Source organism: Diadema setosum, chromosome 15 (genome assembly GCF_964275005.1).
Source record: "Diadema setosum chromosome 15, eeDiaSeto1, whole genome shotgun sequence".
Lineage (NCBI taxonomy): Eukaryota > Metazoa > Echinodermata > Echinoidea > Diadematoida > Diadematidae > Diadema > Diadema setosum.
In genome coordinates, this window is record NC_092699.1 from 14,602,891 (window position 1) to 14,621,975 (window position 19,085).

General features: G+C 37.5%; 1 protein-coding gene across 1 annotated transcript in view; it reads right to left on the bottom strand.

Annotated features, from left to right (window-relative positions):
- The window catches only part of LOC140239357 (endothelin-converting enzyme homolog), an 88,486-nt gene that overhangs the window by 25,950 nt on the left and 43,451 nt on the right, over nt 1-19,085 (bottom strand). Inside the window, exons 4-6 of the mRNA XM_072319232.1 lie at nt 17,611-17,738; nt 12,135-12,287; nt 7,087-7,152 (exon numbers count right to left, since the gene is read on the bottom strand). Of these exons, the coding sequence (XP_072175333.1) occupies nt 7,087-7,152; nt 12,135-12,287; nt 17,611-17,738 (347 nt within the window). The remainder of the gene's footprint in view (nt 1-7,086; nt 7,153-12,134; nt 12,288-17,610; nt 17,739-19,085) is intronic.

Genomic DNA, 19,085 nt, shown 5'->3' on the forward strand with positions numbered 1-19,085 from the left:
TTGTTTTTTTGTTTGTGTTTTCTGATATCTCAGCCATCTCCGTGCAGTTTGACCCAAGGGGCAGAGATCATGTAGTTGGCGTGGGTGCATGTAGGTCCAAAATGTAAGCATGTTTCAAAACAACTTTGCGTTAACCATCTCTAAAGAAATACGTTTCTGGCTCAATCATGTTTGAGACTGCACTTTTTTCAAAATTTCGGAAAGGCCTTTCTAACCCCATCATCAAAACGGCTTTCTGTACGTCAACTGCCCAAATCTCCCTGAAAGTCATTTAGAAAAATTAATTCCGCAGCACAAGTGAGCTGTGAAAAATGTACCCAAACACAATGAAATTTTACATCATTACAAGGCTTAACTCTTCCATTCTTTCTGATTGACAAACAATGAGAAGAGTTGCAACTGATTGACAAATTGCCCTACATCAAGTACCGGTACATAAGCCCATGATTTCTTTTACCATGGCTACTACTAAAACACTCATCAATTCAGTGCTTATTTTTCGTCAATGTAGGGCAATTTGTCAATCAGTTGCAATGAAAACCATCTTGACGATGAAAGAATTTCATAAATTTGAACAGTGAGAAGAGGTTTAAGCCACTGAACACCACAATCTGGAAATGCAAGATACACATTGCATGCCAGCACGCTGCCATGGAATTGGAAGGGTCAAAGGGATGGCACAGTATTCGTGTAGATGAGAATTGGGCTTTTAACTTTTTGCGAGATACCAAGAAAACACATATGATATAGTACAGAACATACCATTTTAAGAGAAATTAAAAGTTTATTTGATGAAAATCGGGTTTGGAATGACTAAAACATCCAAAAACAAAGTAAAACAAAGCGATCGTAATAAAGTGTGGGTCCCACACTCTATTAGAATCGCTCTGTTTTGGATATCTCAGCCATTTCAAAACCAATTTTCATCAAATATATGTTAAATTCCTCATAGAATTACATGCTCTTTCATATTTCATAAGAGGTTTCTCATTATCTCAACAACAAAATAACCTGAAATTAGGTCTCAACCAAAGCTATACGATCCCTTTAAGCTTCATCAATGTTCTCATGACTGTGTTGCATGAATCTTGTGTCAATGACAATGCTCCAGGAGCAGTAACATTACACAAAAAAGTCTTTACATTTCTTCACTGTGCATTATTACACTATTGAAGAGATTATTAGATTTCATCACAGTAGAATTTCACCAAGAGAATTTACATTTCTTCAAGGGGCTGACCTTTCCCTGCACAAGAAGTACCTGAAGCAGTCAGCTTGCTCCCTTTTTTGTGTCTTTAACCCATTGAGGACAAGTTCCATGTATACTCGGGCAAGTGTCTATGGGAAATGTGTGTTGTAGCAAAATCAGCCCGTCCTCAATGGGTTAATTAACAATTCTACAACACATTAAAGCTTTAATAACTACTGTAAAACACAATATTTCCGCGGCATGAAATTTTTGCGAATTGGAGCCGACGGCCTGAAATTTTTGTGAGTTGCCTCTAACATTCAGTGCATATAGTGTAGACAAGAACTTTCGCGTGCATTTTGATTTTGCGAATCTTTGCTCTCGCGAAATTTGCAAAATTAAAATGCACGCGAACATTCCTCGTTTTACAGTAACAATTGTATGGCCAGAAAGACAGAAATGTCATCAAAGTCGGACAGTTTTGTGAACACCAAAAGAGTAGCTCTATGTAGTTTAGTGCCTGGTCGTTTAACTGGAACTGAGAGAAAGCAGAAATTGTTCCACTGCTGTTGCCATTTTCGACCAGATTGCCTGGGACACGAAAACACCGGCAAAACACAATGAATGTTTAAACAGTTTCTAGACTTCCCTCGAGGATCATCATAAATGCTGGCGTTGAGTCTCAGTAAATGCACTGCTGAAAGACTTGCTTATGGGGAAAAAAAGGTTGTTATGCACTAGGACAACTTCCTCAACCTACAGGCAACAAAGCAATCATTTCGGCATTTGATTACTCCTTTTTCGCTCTCACTTTTTTCACTTTTATTTTCCTTTAAATCGTACACCTTTGAGATGCTCTGAGCAAAGTAATATAATTTTGCCACCACTATGCATGTAATACCCTAACTGTCAGCGGTTGAACGTTGTAAAAGGAAAAGAAACATGCCAACGACAATAACAACAACGCAGATATATGACAGTCTTGTCCAGGGTACCTGGAAGCACAGCGAAGACGGTACTGCCTAGGTGGCATATTGCATATATAAAACTGGCTTCTTTGCTCTGATGTTGAGTTCCCTTATGATTTTCTTCCGTTCTCTCTCGCTTTTCTTCGCTTTTTTTTTTTCTGGTGAGGATATTTGTAGATATCACAGCGTATCATATTGCCCTGGCCAAAATTGAAACCTGATCGCCCCCTTCCACTGGGGCGAGAGGAAGAAAAAAAGAAGAAGAAGCAGAAGATGAGGGAGAAAAGAAGGAGACAAAGTAGCAAAATATTACGAGGGAACTTGGCCAGGAAACTGTCTAATCCTGCACGAAATGTGATAATGGGTTTGATGTCTGTATACCCCTACATCTTAATAACACTACCCCCCCCCCCCGACTCCTTAATAATAGCTACTTAAGATGCAATTTGAATCTTTGCAACCACCCCCCCCCCCCTTCCTTGGAACGGATACCAGTGCAGGATTTACTTTATGCAAATGTGGAGAAGAACAACTTCTTTGCTTCTCTTTTGTGTGTTTTGTTGTTGTTGTTTTTTTCTCCCTCTCTTTCCTTAATAATTCTAACCCCTACCATCATCTAAGGTTTGCTAGTCTATGTTTGTTTGTTTGTTTGTAATCATACCTGTCACCATATAGATATTTCTATTAATCTTTCCTTTCATATTTTTCTCTCACTTTCTTTGTTTTTTATTTATAAGTGGGTACCTGGCAATGTTACGGTAATGATAATGGCAGGGCCCTCTGGTAGAGCCCTAGCAATACTGAAGAAGCTACCTTGGATAAAAATGACAACACTATTATATTATTATATGATCATCTCATTATAACAAAATATTATTATTTCATTGCATTGTTAGATAATGATATGATATACTATCCTGTCATCATAGTATGATATAAGAGTATCATTATCACATCTTCTTTGATTTCCTCCGTACTCTACACCTACATGTAGTTTGTACCATTCAAAGTTTTTACCCATTTTTATTTTCCTTCCCCTGTCTTCCTCTCTTCATATTTTTCTGTCCCTGTGATTTTTTTTTTGTCTGTCTGTATGTGTGTATGTCTGTCTGTCTGTTTCTTGTTCTCTCTCACACACTTCTATGGATCTTTCTCTGTCTCTCTGGCATTCTGTTTCTGTCCCTCTCTATCTCTCTCTCTCTTCCTCCCTCTAATGTCCTGTCTGTTTATATCTCTCTGTCTTATTACATGCCACTTTCTATTATGTCTCTACTCCATATAATTCACTCTGTTCTGACTCATTATATTACACAATTCTCTTCTTCTATCTTGCTGATTTCTCTGTGTGTCTGTGGGTGCCTTTATGCTGAGCCTTTAACCCATTGACGATGAGTCCCGAGTATATTTGGGCTGGTGTGCATACAGTATAAGTAAATGTGTTATATGGGATACCAGATCATAACTCCTTCTTTTTATAAAACTGTACTTTGGTGGTGTTGTCCTTCCACATAAATCTTTTATATTTCTTCTCCAATTTTCATAAAGTGCAATTTCAAATGCATTTGAACCAGAAACATGTTTTTGCGGAGATGATGTACTCAAAGTCAATTTGAAATGTGTTTTATTAAAGGGATGGTACAGTATTGGTGGAGATGAGAATTTGGCTTTTAACTTTTTGCGAGATACCAAGAAAACACTTATGAAATAGTACAGACCATACCATTTTAAGAGGAATTCAAAGTTTGTCTGATGAAAATCGGATTTGGAATGACTGAAACATCCAAAAACACAGTAAAACAAAGCGATCGTAATAAAGTGTGGGTCCAACACTTTATTAGAATCGCTCTTTTTTGGATATCTCAGCCATTTCAAAACCAATTTTCATCAAACAAACGTTGAATTCCTCATAGAATTACATGCTCTTTCATATTTCATTAGAGGTTTCTCATTATCTCACCAAAAAATGTTAGAAACCTGAAATTAGGGCTCAACCAAAACTATGCGATCCCTTTAAGCTTGGACCTGCCTACTGCATGTCTGATCTCTGCTCCTTGGGTCAAACAGCGCAACGGAGCTGCACATTGACAACGCCTCCCTCTCAACTGGCAATGAAGATGATAAATGCAAGAACTCGAGAAACATGATCCCAAAGAATTCCTTTGTAAACTCATTCTGATAGTGGGTATCGAAACGCATTTCAAACATTGGGAAGATGCAGCCCTAATAAGGCTGTTTGAGACCAGGTGAGGGGGATTGATGCGAAGTCTGGAAGATGTCCCACAAACTCTCGTCTGTAAGATATCACCTCACTCTAAAAAATATTCCATTAACGACTACAGAGCCCGGTTATGGGTACATAGCATTGTGCATACTTAATCGGTGGAGTTGGGAAATGAGGAGTTTCGCAACACTGTATGTCAACGCTAAATTAGGTTTATTGCAGCCACATGGATTCAGAGAGCAGTGTCTGGTCCAATAAACATGGCAGATGTCAAGTTTAACTCTCTGCGCTGCAGTGACATTGCCCCACAAACATTTCAATGACACCAAAAATTGTTCTCAAGACATAACTTGGTAATATAATGTAATAGAACAGATTTAAAACATACACACACATACACACACACACACACACAACAAAAATAATTTTATTGAAATAAGATTATGAAAAAATCAAACACAGAAAAAAACTATCATTGATATTAAGACATTCTTTGATAGATTTAGGGGATTTGATGAAACACATCAGTTGATCTAATAAAGTTAGTCCTTATTCAACAAACCATTTTGCACATTTACATGTTGTTCTCTGGATACAGCAACCAGAAACATGTGAAGTGGGTGCTGTATAAAATGGCATACACCTCAATTAATATACAGTAAATGCCACAAAATCACTACAACCATCTGATGATCTAATCTATTTCCATAAATCAATGTGCCCCTCCCCCCCCCCAAAAAAAAAAAAAAAAAAAAAAAAAATTGGGCCAACAAAACATTTTTTTTTTTAAAGTGGTAGACTGCCATCAATGCCAGTGTCACTAATGTCAAAAATGTGTGAGTGTGAAGATTTCAAAACTTTTGACCATTTCAAAACTTCATGTTTTATGATTTATGATTTATGATATAAGTATAATGTAGAAGAAATACAACATAGTACAACTGACTTTATTGATTCCTATGAAAATAAACTTAAGATACTTTTTCATATTTTCCCATCCACATTATTGTGGTCAACGCACTTTATGATACATTTTCTTTCGAAGTATAGTTTTTGTAATCTAGGAACAAAAGATGGAATTCTAATCCATTAGTTCAGTTCCTCCTAGTTGAAAATTCAAATGTAGGTAAGACTATTACTGTTTGAGACAATTTCATTTCTGAGAATGGCTTGTGTTAGGATAAGAGTGAAAATATTTAAAATATAAAAATTTTCTGTTGTAACTAATAACAACTGATATTTAATCACACGATAGGTTCAAGGACATAGTCATAAATACAAGATTTGACTTTCTTTGTGAAATTGTCATGTCATTTCATAAGCCAGACTTGATGAAAGTGCATATAACAAGTGAATAAGTCCAATGTCAATATTTCCATGTGGTAATGGAAACCAAGAAAATACAGGATCAGAGTAAAGACTGCAAATATTGGTTCTGTGCATCCCTATAGCACTGAGCTACAGTGCCCTGGCGCTGCGGGCTGTCGGAATGCTGTCACCCGACACATCAATCAGAATTTGCCGAGACATTTATCGGCCACTTTGTGCGTGAACATTGGCTGGTTATTTGCAGAATGAGGGTAATAACAGTCATGTGAGAGTTACAGCACAGCCCGTGCTATCGAGCAATGAAATCTATGTAACCTTTCTTCTTCTTTTCATGTTTTCAAAGTATTTGTTTATACATCTTCTCCACTTTTTTTTTTTTGCCTTCAAATGGCGGATATCATGCTTGAGTTTACACTGTATGGAAATGACTGGATACAACGTCAAGTAGGCCTATGTTATCATCAGTTATAAGGCAAATGGGTTTAAGTACGTTGTAAATCAGCTTTGCTGTTGGCACAGTGCCCCTTTACTTCCAAACTGGCAAGATTACTCTTGCATGAGTAAAATGTGTTACCGTAAAAGTGGATGTTTACGTGCGACGGCAGGGCAAGAACAGTTTTGTGCGTTTTTAATTGGGCAGAATCAAGACATCAACTACTGGAACATAAGGCAAGCAAAAATATAAATGTGCTTTTATTTTCGCGCTAATTTCTGTCTGCGGGAAATGCATGAAAATTTCCACTTTTACAGTACATGGGGATACCGGATCATAACTCCATCTTAAAACTGTACTTTGGTGGTGGTGCTGTTGTTCCAGATAAACCTTTTAAAAATCGTATAGAATTTTCATAAACTTTCCCGAGTATTCCTTTACAGAGAAAAAATATCTATGGCTAGTTAGTAACATCCATATCACTGAAGGTGATAAAGTTCCACCCAGCCTAGAATTATCAAAAGACGGGGTTTCATATTCAAACGAGACTTTACCAAGTGTGAATTGATATCAATCATGGGGTGAAGTCTGAAAGCTTCCTCAGTTCCATGACTTTCTTAGTTGTTTAATGTGATTTTGATGGAATTACTGTCATTTCTGTTTATCTGATTCTACTCTATTCAATAAAACCAATTTGAACACAGTGAGGAATGGCATCACTTCATGATATGGTTGTAGAATCTTTAAAAAAAAAAGAAAATATATAAAGGCATTGCTGCCTTGAAGGAGGTCAAACAATATGCTCTCATTTCTCTCTCTTCAAGTCTTGCTATGCTAATAAAACAACAAAAGCACTGACAAAAACGAGAACAAAAAAAAAACAATCCAATGAAAGATAAAACAAAAACAACAATAGAACAACAACAACAAAAGTTTGCATACTCACAGGATCATCTTCTGTCTTGTTGACTAAGTAGCTTGAATCGGGTAAAAGTAATCCAGATCGAGCAATCTGGGGAAGAAAATAGTAAAGTTTTTTTCTTGTTATTGGAACAATTTTTTGTTTCTTTTTTGGTTAAAGCAGCCAATCACTTCCTCACAATTTAAATATTTCTTGCCATCATACAGAGTACACCTGTCTATGTTTGAAAGTATAAATGCATGTCATGATGCAACTGTACAAAATATCAGTAAAGGGCAATGGCATTCCCCGTTTAGAATGATGGGCAGGGCACATCAACACGCAAACTTGTTTAAAGGGATAATACAGTATGCCCTGCCACAGTATAATTGTAAATGTGTATAAATGTATGTGTTGATTGTTTCTGAGAATGATAGATTTTATATCTTTTTGATAAATGTATGATTATATGTAATATGATGTGAAATGAGGAATTATGGATTACGCAATATATATATGTACATGTGCTGTAACCTAGACACTTTTTTTTTTTTCAATCATTCTCAATTATATCCCAACATATCACTTCTCAGTAAATTGCAATGTCAAAGATGCAGCTATTTAATTATGTATTTTTCTACCACCGCAATACTCAACTATCTGGCCATGTTGTAAATGTACCGTAATTGTATATTATGATATTTTTTTTATGTGTCTACAATGTATGTATTTCGTGATGTACGTTATTGTATGTGTAGGGCCTCTGAGAATAACAGTGTTTAGCCACTGAAAGAGCTACCCTACTGAAACAAAACAAATAAATAAATAAATAAATATAAATAAATAAATAAATTGGTAGAAATAAAAATTAGGCTTTAACTTTTTTTTTGCGAGATACCAAGAAAACACTTTATGAAAAAGTACAGAGCACACAATTTTAAGAGGAATTTGTTTATCTAATAAGAGTTTATTTGATAAAAATCGGGTTTGGAATAGCTGAAACATCCAAAAACAAAGTAAAACAAAATGACCGTAATAAAGTGTGGGTCCACACTTTATTGGGATCGTTCTGTTTTTGATATCTCGGCCATTTCAAAACCAATTTTCATCTAATGTAATAAACATTGAATCCCTCTTGGAATTACATGCTCTTTCATATTTCATATGAGGTTTCTCACCGTCTCACCAAAAGATGATAAAAACATGAAGTTCAGTCTCAACCAAAACTATACGATCCCTTTAACTTTAACACACACGTGCAAGAAACAAAGTCAACCAACAAATCACTCACATATTTGCTTGCAGTTTTTATTTCAACCTAAACTGTATCTTAAACAATCCATCTGTCTTTCATGAAAACAAGGAAAAGTAGAAATTACGCGGTGCGTAATATATGTCCCCGCCGGAAGTAGCATTCAGTAGCAAAATGTACAATATAGGTAAAAAGATGAAGGTCAAAGGTCAAAGAGGTCAAAGGTCAAAATTCTATGTAGAAGTTTTGAAGCCCTCACCTAGTGCCATCACATAAAGCAAACGGAATCGAAATCGGGTTAGAAATGGCGAAGGAGTAGCATTTTGTAGCCAATGTACAATATAGGTAAAAAAATCAAGGTCAAAGGTCAAAGAAGTCAAAGGTCAAAATTCTGTGTAGAAGTTTTGAAGCCCTCACCTAGTGCCATCACATAAAGCAAACGGAATCGAAATCGGGTTAGAAATGGCGAGGGAGTAGCATTTGGTAGGAAAATGTACAATACAGGTCAAAAATCAAGGTCAAAGGTCAAAGAAGTCAAAGGTCAAAATTCTGTGTAGAAGATTTGAAGCCCTCACCTAGTGCCATCACATAAAGCAAACGGAATCAAAATCGGGTTACAAATGGCGAAGGAGTAGCATTTTGTAGGCAATGTACAATATAGGTCAAAAATCAAGGTCAAAGGTCAAAGAAGTCAAAGGTCAAAATTCTGTGCAGAAGTTTTGAAGCCCTCACCTAGTGCCATCATATAAGGCAAACGGAATCAAAATCGGGTTAGAAATGGCGAAGGAGTAGCATTTTGAAGCAAAATGTACGATATAGGTCAAAGGTCAAGGTCAAAGGTCACAACTGAAATTCTGTATAGAAGTTTCAAAGCTCCCATGTAGTGCTATCATATAAAGCAAACAGAATCAAAATCGGGTTAGAAATGGCGAAGGAGTAGCATTTTGAACATTTTGATCACACACGGACGCACACACGGACACACGGACGGACGGACACACGGACGGACGGACGGACGGACACACGGACACACACACGTACGGAGCCCGTTTCATAGTCCCCTGCTCGAACTCGTTCGGCGGGGACAAAAAGACTTTTTTCTTTCAATGAAAACTGAAAAAAAAAAAAACGCTCTGAAAGCAGAAGCAAAATACCACCAACTCAAGAAATTTTGAGTCAAGATTCAAACTATACAGACTTAAATAGTGTGACAAGATTCACCAGCAATGAGAGGAATGAAAATTCCTCAAGTGACATAAACAGCCAATAAATCGTGAGGGGTGGGGCAGGGGAAACGGACACTTAACAGAAAATTCCTGAGAGGGAGCAGCTTCAACGATTCCGACCACTATTTAAGTAACAGAGTCACGGTTCTAACCCCAACCAAATAAATTAAATGCAACTGATTGTTTATCCTCGCTTCAAAACTCTTCCTTTGCGATGGATTGTTTATACTTTAAGATCAAAACGCTTCTTTTGCCAGCAGTCACTATGGAAAAATTGCCGACAGTGATTCGTATGCGATATTCCTGTCTTATTTTGAAATCTTCTTCTTTTCACGATTTTGAAGTGAATTTACGGAAGGCATGTCAAAGTTCACTGGCCTACACTCCGTACTGTGATATGCCAGGCCTTCATGGGTTGTTGTGGAGGAATATTTTTGTGTTGAGTGAAAGCAGCCACCTGCAGAAATATTGTCGCACACAGACTCTTGTTTTTATTGGGTCTCATTCACGGGAGTTTCAGAGAAACTTGGAAAGGGTACGAAAGTTTGCACTTTACTATGACTACAATCCCAAATTTGCACTGCACTGGCTCCAATGAAAGTATTCAAAAAGCTCTAAAACTTTCATAAATTTAGTTGGAATGATTATGATGTCACTTTTTATTCAAAAAAAGAATTGCTTTGAATTGTTAGTATACAGTATTCTAGAAGTCTCACAGATCACTCCCTTCTAAAAAAAAAAAAAAAAAATGTCATTCATACATGAATTCAAAAATTTCAAAACTACATGTAGACAACACAAGAAAGACACGCAAACACACACAAACACAGATACACTATTGGGGCATATCTTTAAGAATAACTACACCAAAAGAAAAGAGAGATACTGAATCTTTCTTTCATATTGAAACAAACTTCCCATCTTTTTCTGATCAAGATGTCAACACATCAAACCTGTATTATTGCAAGTACATGTAGGGACGCAGAGTAAAGATATTGGTGCCATTTGATTCAAGGGTACGAGAGAGGAAAAATAATGCCATTAGATGAGAAAACTGCAAAACAGCCTGATTTGGCTGTAAAATAATACATCTGAATTTACAGCTCAAAACCAAAAACCTCGTATACCTGCTATCTAGCAGATGTTTTGAAATACAAATAAGTTTTCTCATTTCATCTGAAGCATTTTGTCATAGTATTCCTAAATTTCCTTCTTGGCTGCACATTTGAATTTCAGCTAAACTTCAGAGCTAATTTTCTCAAACTTTCATCATTGCTCCAGTCAGCTCACTCACATACTTCACAGCAAGTTCTGCACTGAAAAAAAAAAAAAAAAAAATGCGGCCGATCATAAATCATTTATTTAAAAGCTCTGAGTCCTAATTACGATAAAAGAAAATACCTGGAGGTCATAAAATCAATGTTTGCAGAAGTCATCAGGGTTTCGATATGCCAGGCCACAAAATCAGGCACTAGGTACTTGTTTATGATGTCATACTCTTTCCCTGTTCATATAATGACTTGATTGCATAAAACTATACCAACTGATGAATAGATGGATGTGGTACAGAGTGGTACACCCAGGCAATTGTTTGCATACTTGACTCTTTCCATTCATCACCTTCTGTTATTTTGCGCCATTCCAGGGCACGCGAACCATCATAATGAAATTAAACATGCTAATTGGGCTACTGGATTCCATGCCAATACATTCCCCGGGCGCCTCATCGCTACAGCTCGACTGATTTCGACCGACTCCCGATCTATGGTGTGAAATGGAAACTCTGTAAAGGCAAGTCGTGCTGGATACTCTGGCAGTGGTCAACCCTGACCCACATTTCTGTTTTTTTTTTTTGAAAGGTATGAAAAGGAAGCGCTTGAGCCAGTGTTAGAATCCCAACAGCATTAAGACTGCATGTCTGATGTACCCATATGATTTTACACAGTGATGCAAAATCTAGTCCAAGCATGCATGTGACTTGCAATAAAAAATGCCAGTTTGTTCATATGTTGTTTTTGTTCCATTTTTGCTGAATTGTAATTTTGGAGTTCATTGCTTGAATTTTCTCAAAACAATGCCCAAAACTATCCTTGCTCACTGAATATATGCAGAATGAAACGCAAAGCACGTGAAAGAACAATGTGACCTTTTAAGTAAGCCATTCAGTTAGTTATTTAGTCACATAATACGGTTGTTTGTTCGTAGCTACATGTATTTCTATTTGTCTTCTTTTTTTTTTTTTTTTACATTTCAGGGCAGCTCATTATGTTTTCACTCCCAACATTATCACACAGCAATTGTATCTCACATTTTTGTAGAACGCAGATGAATGCAATACATAGAGGTCAAAGTTCACACCAGTTACTCTATCCTTTGTGAGGAAATGAGACTTGCTCTGATTCCAGCCCGCTCTCTTTCACTTCCATTAATTTCAGACTGCTGCACAAATTAAAAAACACATAACAGTCAAGAAAAGCAACACCACCAAATCAAAACAAATTCTCGGCTGTGGTAAGATGAATTCCATCTTGACATATTGAGTTGCACATTAAATTGACCCACAGCAATCGCTAATATCGAGAGAGCTCAATGGGAGCTAGGAGAGCGAGACTCACCTGGAGAATGTTCCTCGAGGAGTTCTTGTCGTCGCTGCCGATGAAGAGGCTGAAAAACGGTTGCTCGCTGTATAGGCTCTCCAGGATCTTCACCGTGTGGTTGAAGTTGTACGTGCTGGCGTTGAACGTCCCCGTCACGTTCCAACCTCCTAACTGGGAGGAAAGGGGAAAGACTGTTTGAATTCCGAGCCCCAAAATCACAACACCACGAGAAGTTTCAGAGTTACAAAGTTTAATATGTTTAAAGAAAAAACAGGTTGTTCAGACACTGAAATGCTCAAAGCTGTTAAAGGCAAATAACAACAACAATAATAATAATAATAATAATAATAATAACAATAATAATAACAACAACAATAATACTAATGACAACAACAGCAATAATAATGACATTGATACTAATAAAATGATAACAATCCTGACAACATCTATGTATACAATGAAATCATCAATGGAACAAATGAGTTTTTAGATGAGTTTTAAACACTGAGAGATCGCAGGTTGCAGACAACAATGAATACTCAATGCTTTAGGCTGTATATCACAAACTGCTTGACCTGTCAATCAAAAGTGCAATTCTAGATGAAAGTTTACAAGCAAGTCTATGCACATACAACTATCTCAGTTACATACTGTACACCCTACACTTGTATGCATCAAATGGGTAGGTGAATTCAAGGTCAAGTAAGAAGTCAGCTCCTCAACCATGTTTTGAGAGGTTAAACAATTCACACTGCATATATACTGTAACTCCATATCAAGCAAAACCTGATTGAAAGCACTTCTTGACCATGTAAGAAACACAGGTTCTACTAAACTCTCTGTTTCCAGAAAGCAATTCCAGTTTGCTTCTGAACTTTTTATAGGCCAGAAGACAATCCACGTAAAAGAAACCTGTTTCTTGTACATGTTCACAATCAAATCCTTAAGTGGGTTTGAAACCTGTGAACAATGTTGGAAATCTAGCCCCGCATGGACTTTAAAACTTTGTTTGTAAGCTCACAGGTTATAACCAAATACACCACCAGGGCATGGTGTACAGTCTCAACAGCATACAGTCCTAATGATGCCAGGGTCAAGATATAGGTCTTGAATATGAATGTCATCACATATGAATATGAAGATGACTATTATCAATCATAATAACAAGCATCCAATCTTTCATTTTTTTTTTTTTTAATCTTCATTTCTCATTTTCTAGCTTTCTACACATTTGTTCTTGGTGTACTAATCATTGTTTAACTACTATCTTCAAAAAAAAAGAAGAAAGAAAAGATAACTGAGTATGGGGATGGCAATAATTAGTACTATATTTTCCACACTTACATAAACTGTAGCGAAGGTGCTCAACAGAATTCAGATAATGATTGCATAGTATTCAAAATATGAAAGTATATCTGAGAAAGTAGGGTTAGAAAGTGGTGGTAGATAGGTATATGACATGAACCACAATTAACCATTTCATTAAAAGATACAGAAACTTTCATGATACAGTAAATGCGTAACCCATTCACTTCCTGTAAAACCAAGGTTGTATTAAAGTGATAAGAGTTGATCTGTCTTTTTGTGGAGGAGAAATTGAAGGTGAGTTGTAAAGGATGGAGAAAAGAGGTTGTCGAGAGCCTGAGTGACAGGTGTCATTATCACAAAGCTTTGGAGTGATTTGGTGAGACATTATACCTTAAAGACGCAGGTCAATGACCCCTTCCTTTTATCGCTCAGAACACAAAGTTTGCCCACATTTTCATTTTCCAGAGAAATCCAATTTCCCCCCGGATTTCAATGTCGAGAATCTGGGGAGATTATGGAAGTGAGCATCCTGGAGGGTTTGAGATTTACCTGCATTACCTGCGCAGACGTAGCATTCAGAAAGCGGAGATTCAAAAGCCATGTTGTTATAACATTATTGCCTTATTTCATAATGTGCCTAAACCAACAAGGCAATCATTATTCCAACCGAGCACAACCAAAGTCATTGATCTAGGCATCTGTCAAAACAAGTCTTCCATTTCTTCTTCTAAACTTCTTCTTTGATATCCTCTTTTAACTCTTTTTCTCCTCTTCCTTTTCCTTTCCTACTTCTCTATTTCTCCAATTTCTCCTTTTCCTCTTCTTATTTTTTCTTCTGTAGATTTCTTTATATTCTTCTTTTTCCTTCTCCTTATCCTCAACATTTTTGTCTCTTTTTCTTCTTCTTTTTTCCGGGTCTTCTTTTTCTTTTTCTCCTTCGCTCAGTATCTTCTCTTGTACGGCACAATGACTGACTAATGTTCAACATTCTCAGCACATCATGTGGGCTGGGTTCTACCAAGGTATCCATGCCCGGTCTCCAGGGCACATGTACAGGTTGTAAGAGGGATGGACCATTTCTCTCTGGGTTTTTGCACCTCATTATTTGAGAGTAGAACCGAAGAGGGATATTTTGTGGACTTGACATGCTTAGGGTGCATTTATAAACTCACTTCTGGCACAGAATTAGGGTTTCCAAAGAGCTTTCAAGGAGTTTTGGGCAGTTGATATAAAATGCAAAGCTGTCATGATTATGGGGTTAGAAAGGTGTTGAAACACCGAAAAAAGTGCCGTCACACACAAATGTGTTTCAGGAGAGCTGATAAAGCAAAGCCGTTTTGAAACGCTCTTTGGCTCGGACCTGCCCACGTCAACCACTGCCAATGACACATCTCCGCTCCTCAAGTCCAACTGCGCAGCAGACTAGAGCTGCGCAGTGACAATTAAGGCCTCCCAATCGACTCACGACAGTGTTGACAAATGCAACTTTTCAAGAATCGCAATCCGGCAAACACGTGTTGATAGTGGGTATTGAAGCAGGTTTCAAACATGAGAAAGTTGATCAACACAGTCTTGGTCTCTTACATGTCTTAACTTTCATCTCATTTCTTCCTTGATTGGCAAAGCAGTTTGTCGAAACAAAGGGAAGATTTGGTAACACACAACCATCGTTGAGACCGACTCATGACCAGTGGCCTCCTGTTTGAGAAGCAGACGTGGCCCTAACTGGGTCAGCTTGCGTCACCCTGAAACAAGTCTCATTCATCAGGGAGTGTGGTCTAATTAAATTGGTTGTAGCCATCCGTAAGAAGAAGGATGACTTCCAATCTAGGGCTGAAGGTCAAATCAAATGATGGTCAGTGCCTCAGGGACATTATCATACCCTGTAATTGCTTGAGGACATGAGGGATAGCAAAATAACTTTGATGGACATTAACCCTCTGGAAACCAGGTGGGTCCTATCAAAGGTGATTTACACTCAAATACTAAATGGATCAATGCTCTTTTATCCCTTTCTGTCCCGGGGACTTAATAGTGTGTACAATGCTATGGAGTTTTCTGTGCCAATCGGCACTCGGACAACACAAAGGTATAACAGTTGTATAATTGGAAGAATGGAAAAGTAGACGGAAGGGATCATTTAACTTGCATGCACATGAGATTAACACAGAAAATATTTTGAGATTTGTTTTCTTTTCATTTTAAATCAAAGTTTGATATTACTCTTGCACTGATTTGCTTTTCATAACAATGAAAAAAAAATGCTATGAATTTCAGATACTCCTACCTCAATGGATAAAGATGCTCTGTTCCCCCACCCCCCCCCCTTTTTTTTTTTTTTTGGCTCCATGTAACACTTGCTGATGGTGGGGGAAGCTGTTACTATGATGATAGTGCTCAATATTTTTTTTAGTATAAATATATCAAACATCTGCAGTGGACCTACACTGACAATTTGTAATTGACAGCTGTTAACTGCAAAGTTTTATTTACAGCAAGGAATGCTAGAAAAAAAAAGAACAGACAATCTACACGCAAAGTATCCAAAAGTATCCAAAGTCATTACAAAGAGCAGGGATGAGAAAGAGAAAAAGGAAAAGAGAAAGAGTGTGTGTGTGTGTGTGTGCATGTATGTGTGTATGCGTGTGTGTGTGTGTGTGTGTGTGTGTGTGTGTATTGAAGAATAGATGAATGATTCAACAAGTTTCCCATGTCTTCACCGTAATGCAATTGCAGACCCCATCTGGATTTCTCCGCTAGATTTGCTTAATCAATTTACAACCAATTCGGTGGACATGTACCTCCTCCTTTCGCAATCCAATTTGAAATTCCAATGTCCGGCGACACCGGTGTGTTCCCCCTCCCAAGGTTAGGACACCTTTAATGTCCACACATGGAAAGATGCACTGACCAAACAAGGCTACATGGTCACAGGCCACACTTCAGATCAATGTAATATCATCAACTTTTACACTGTACACATCATGTGAACCTCGCATCACAAAACAAACCATAAAGTCACCAGAAAAAAAAAAATCTATTTTTATAAAACAGCTATCTTTATAAAATATCTGTCTTTATAAAATGTCCATCCTTACAAAATATCTATCTTTCTTAAATATGTATCTCTATAGAATATCAATTTTCATGAAATAGAGTCAATTTCCGAACTGAGGAGAATGGTCACTTTTTGAAGTGATGTCAAATTTAGCGAAGTTGGATGTTCCTAGGCCAGCAAAATTAGTGATTCAAAGTCAAACATGTGGGAGTGCCAATTTAAAGGAGTGGGCTTTCAAATATGACAAGGGGTCTATGCAAGAGCATTTGTGTGGGACAGAGATGAGAAATGTAGAATTTGATGGGATTTTCAGATCTGCCAAACAAAGGGTGAAGTTAATCAAAGACATTTGAAACATCTATGACTATATCCAAGAATAAAAGCTACCTCTGAACTCTTATATTTCTGCAGGGTTATAACAAACACAGCCACAGTCCTTGATTAGTACAAAATAGACACAAATCAAGTTCATAATATTTAACTCTTTATGTGCCATGGTGAAAACCCCCCTGTGTGCCACGTTATTCTGCAACACGAAGGTAGTCATGCTTTGAGAAAGAATTCTGTTTTTCAAATCTATATAACTTCTACAAATTTCTGGTAAGCTGGACATAATAGTTAGCAAAGTTTAAGAAGAATGCCAAGCTTTGCTTTGGTATAAATTGTATGACAAATATATTTCTATTAATTTGTTTAATGACCAGTTGCTGCTCTACTGTAAAGGCATGACTTTTGCTCATGAAACCCTGAAACTTAGAATTTACATGCAAATTTAGTTGGGAACACCACTTGATAGTCAATCACCACATAGAATGCAAGCTGTATGTGAAAGGAACAAAAGTGCGAGAAAAGCTTTGATTGTACCGCGGGATTAGGCGATTTATCGATCGGTTTAAGCGGATTAGTGCGTTTGAGCACAATATGCGAAGTTGGCACGCCGTCGACTGAGTAGGACATGCGAACATGGCACATAAAGAGTTTTTAAAAAAAAAATCTTCCTTCAATACTTTAAAAGATATTGGTGAGTTGCTACAACACGCATTTCCCATAGACCCCTGCCCGAGTATATACTCCGGACTCATCCTCAACGGGTTAAAAACGTATGTGATGTACTCCTGGATGACACACCTGATTGGCGATGATGTCCAGAAGTGGTTTAGCTCCCAGCTTCTCAATGATATTATCTTCATCCATGCAAGATATAAAGAAGTCCTGAGCTTTTAACTCGGCACTACTCGTTGTGTTCAGCTCACTTTCTGTGGAAAAGGCAAAACAGAACAAAACGAAATGAGAAGATTTCAAATCAAATCAAATCATTCAAAGCATGTGGCAGCATATGGGAGATATAGCTAACTATGAAGAAATACCTCCCTCATATATCTTATCTTTAGTAGATATTGACTGACTACACAGTTTACACAGTGAAAATCAACTGTTGCTGTGCATTTTTTAATCAAAGTATCAAATCATCTTTTATTTGAGTCCTTTGTTATTCATAGGTACATTTTTTTTTTCAATTGCAGAATCTTCAAAACACTTTTTGATTGCTTAATCTAGATCTGATTATTAACTTGGCAACATATTTTAGAAGACTGAAATTCATTTCTTTCACAGATTGGGCATATTGCTGTAAATTTCTTTCGCATGTATCAAGTTCTATTTACATCTTTTTCAGTATAAGATAAGCAGCAAAACTCAGAGTTGCTAATCTAATTATTGATGGCAAGACAATGACTTCTGCAACCAGATTTCCCAAAGACTCAATGGATCAAAAAAAAAATTAAAGAAAATGTCCATCTTTTCCCCCTAACTTGACCCTGTACAGGCACCCAGGGACCTCAACATCCCCCTGGACTGGTCCCTCTCCCAGCACAGTCCCTATGTATGACATGAGATACAGAATGATCCCTTAAGCTGGAGGGATGACACCCGACACCCCCATGGATGGTGTAATGAAATGTTTGCACCACGTGACCACCGAGATTGGTGTCCACCGGCGGATGTTAGTGGGAAATGATGAAGCGGGACGGCGGCACGCGATCCGTGGCCACTGAGACACGTTTCAATGATTTTTCTGTAATAAAATTCGAGCCGTCCGCGTAAATCTTTCCCCGTCGTGCCTTGATACCCACGCCCCTCGCGTGGAAATTGACTCGCTCATAGGGTTACACGGCATCATGTGGATGTGGTACAACGTGCAAAATTGCTACTTAACTTGGCAAAGTCTTACAAATCGATGTCCGCGGAGAAAATGACAGTGTGTCAATCCAGAACACAGCTGGGAACTCAGCTTTAACCCTCTATGTGCTTTGAGAGCCCATTGCCACAGAAGATCCACAGTGTTGTACACATTGTCCAAAGTCCCTGGCACAGGTACATTGTAGGGTTAAGGACATGAACTTGTCCTATATTGTTCTCATCTATAAAAGCGAAGTGCTCACATGCTACAAAAGGTCTTCTTTCTGTTTATCTTTCCCTGATACACAAAAAGCAATCTGAGCAATATGGTTTACTCTGTTACAACAAATGTGACATAATATACATGTAAATTTTAACTTGATTTCGAGTATCAGAATGAAACATTGAGCTGGTATACCTTGTAT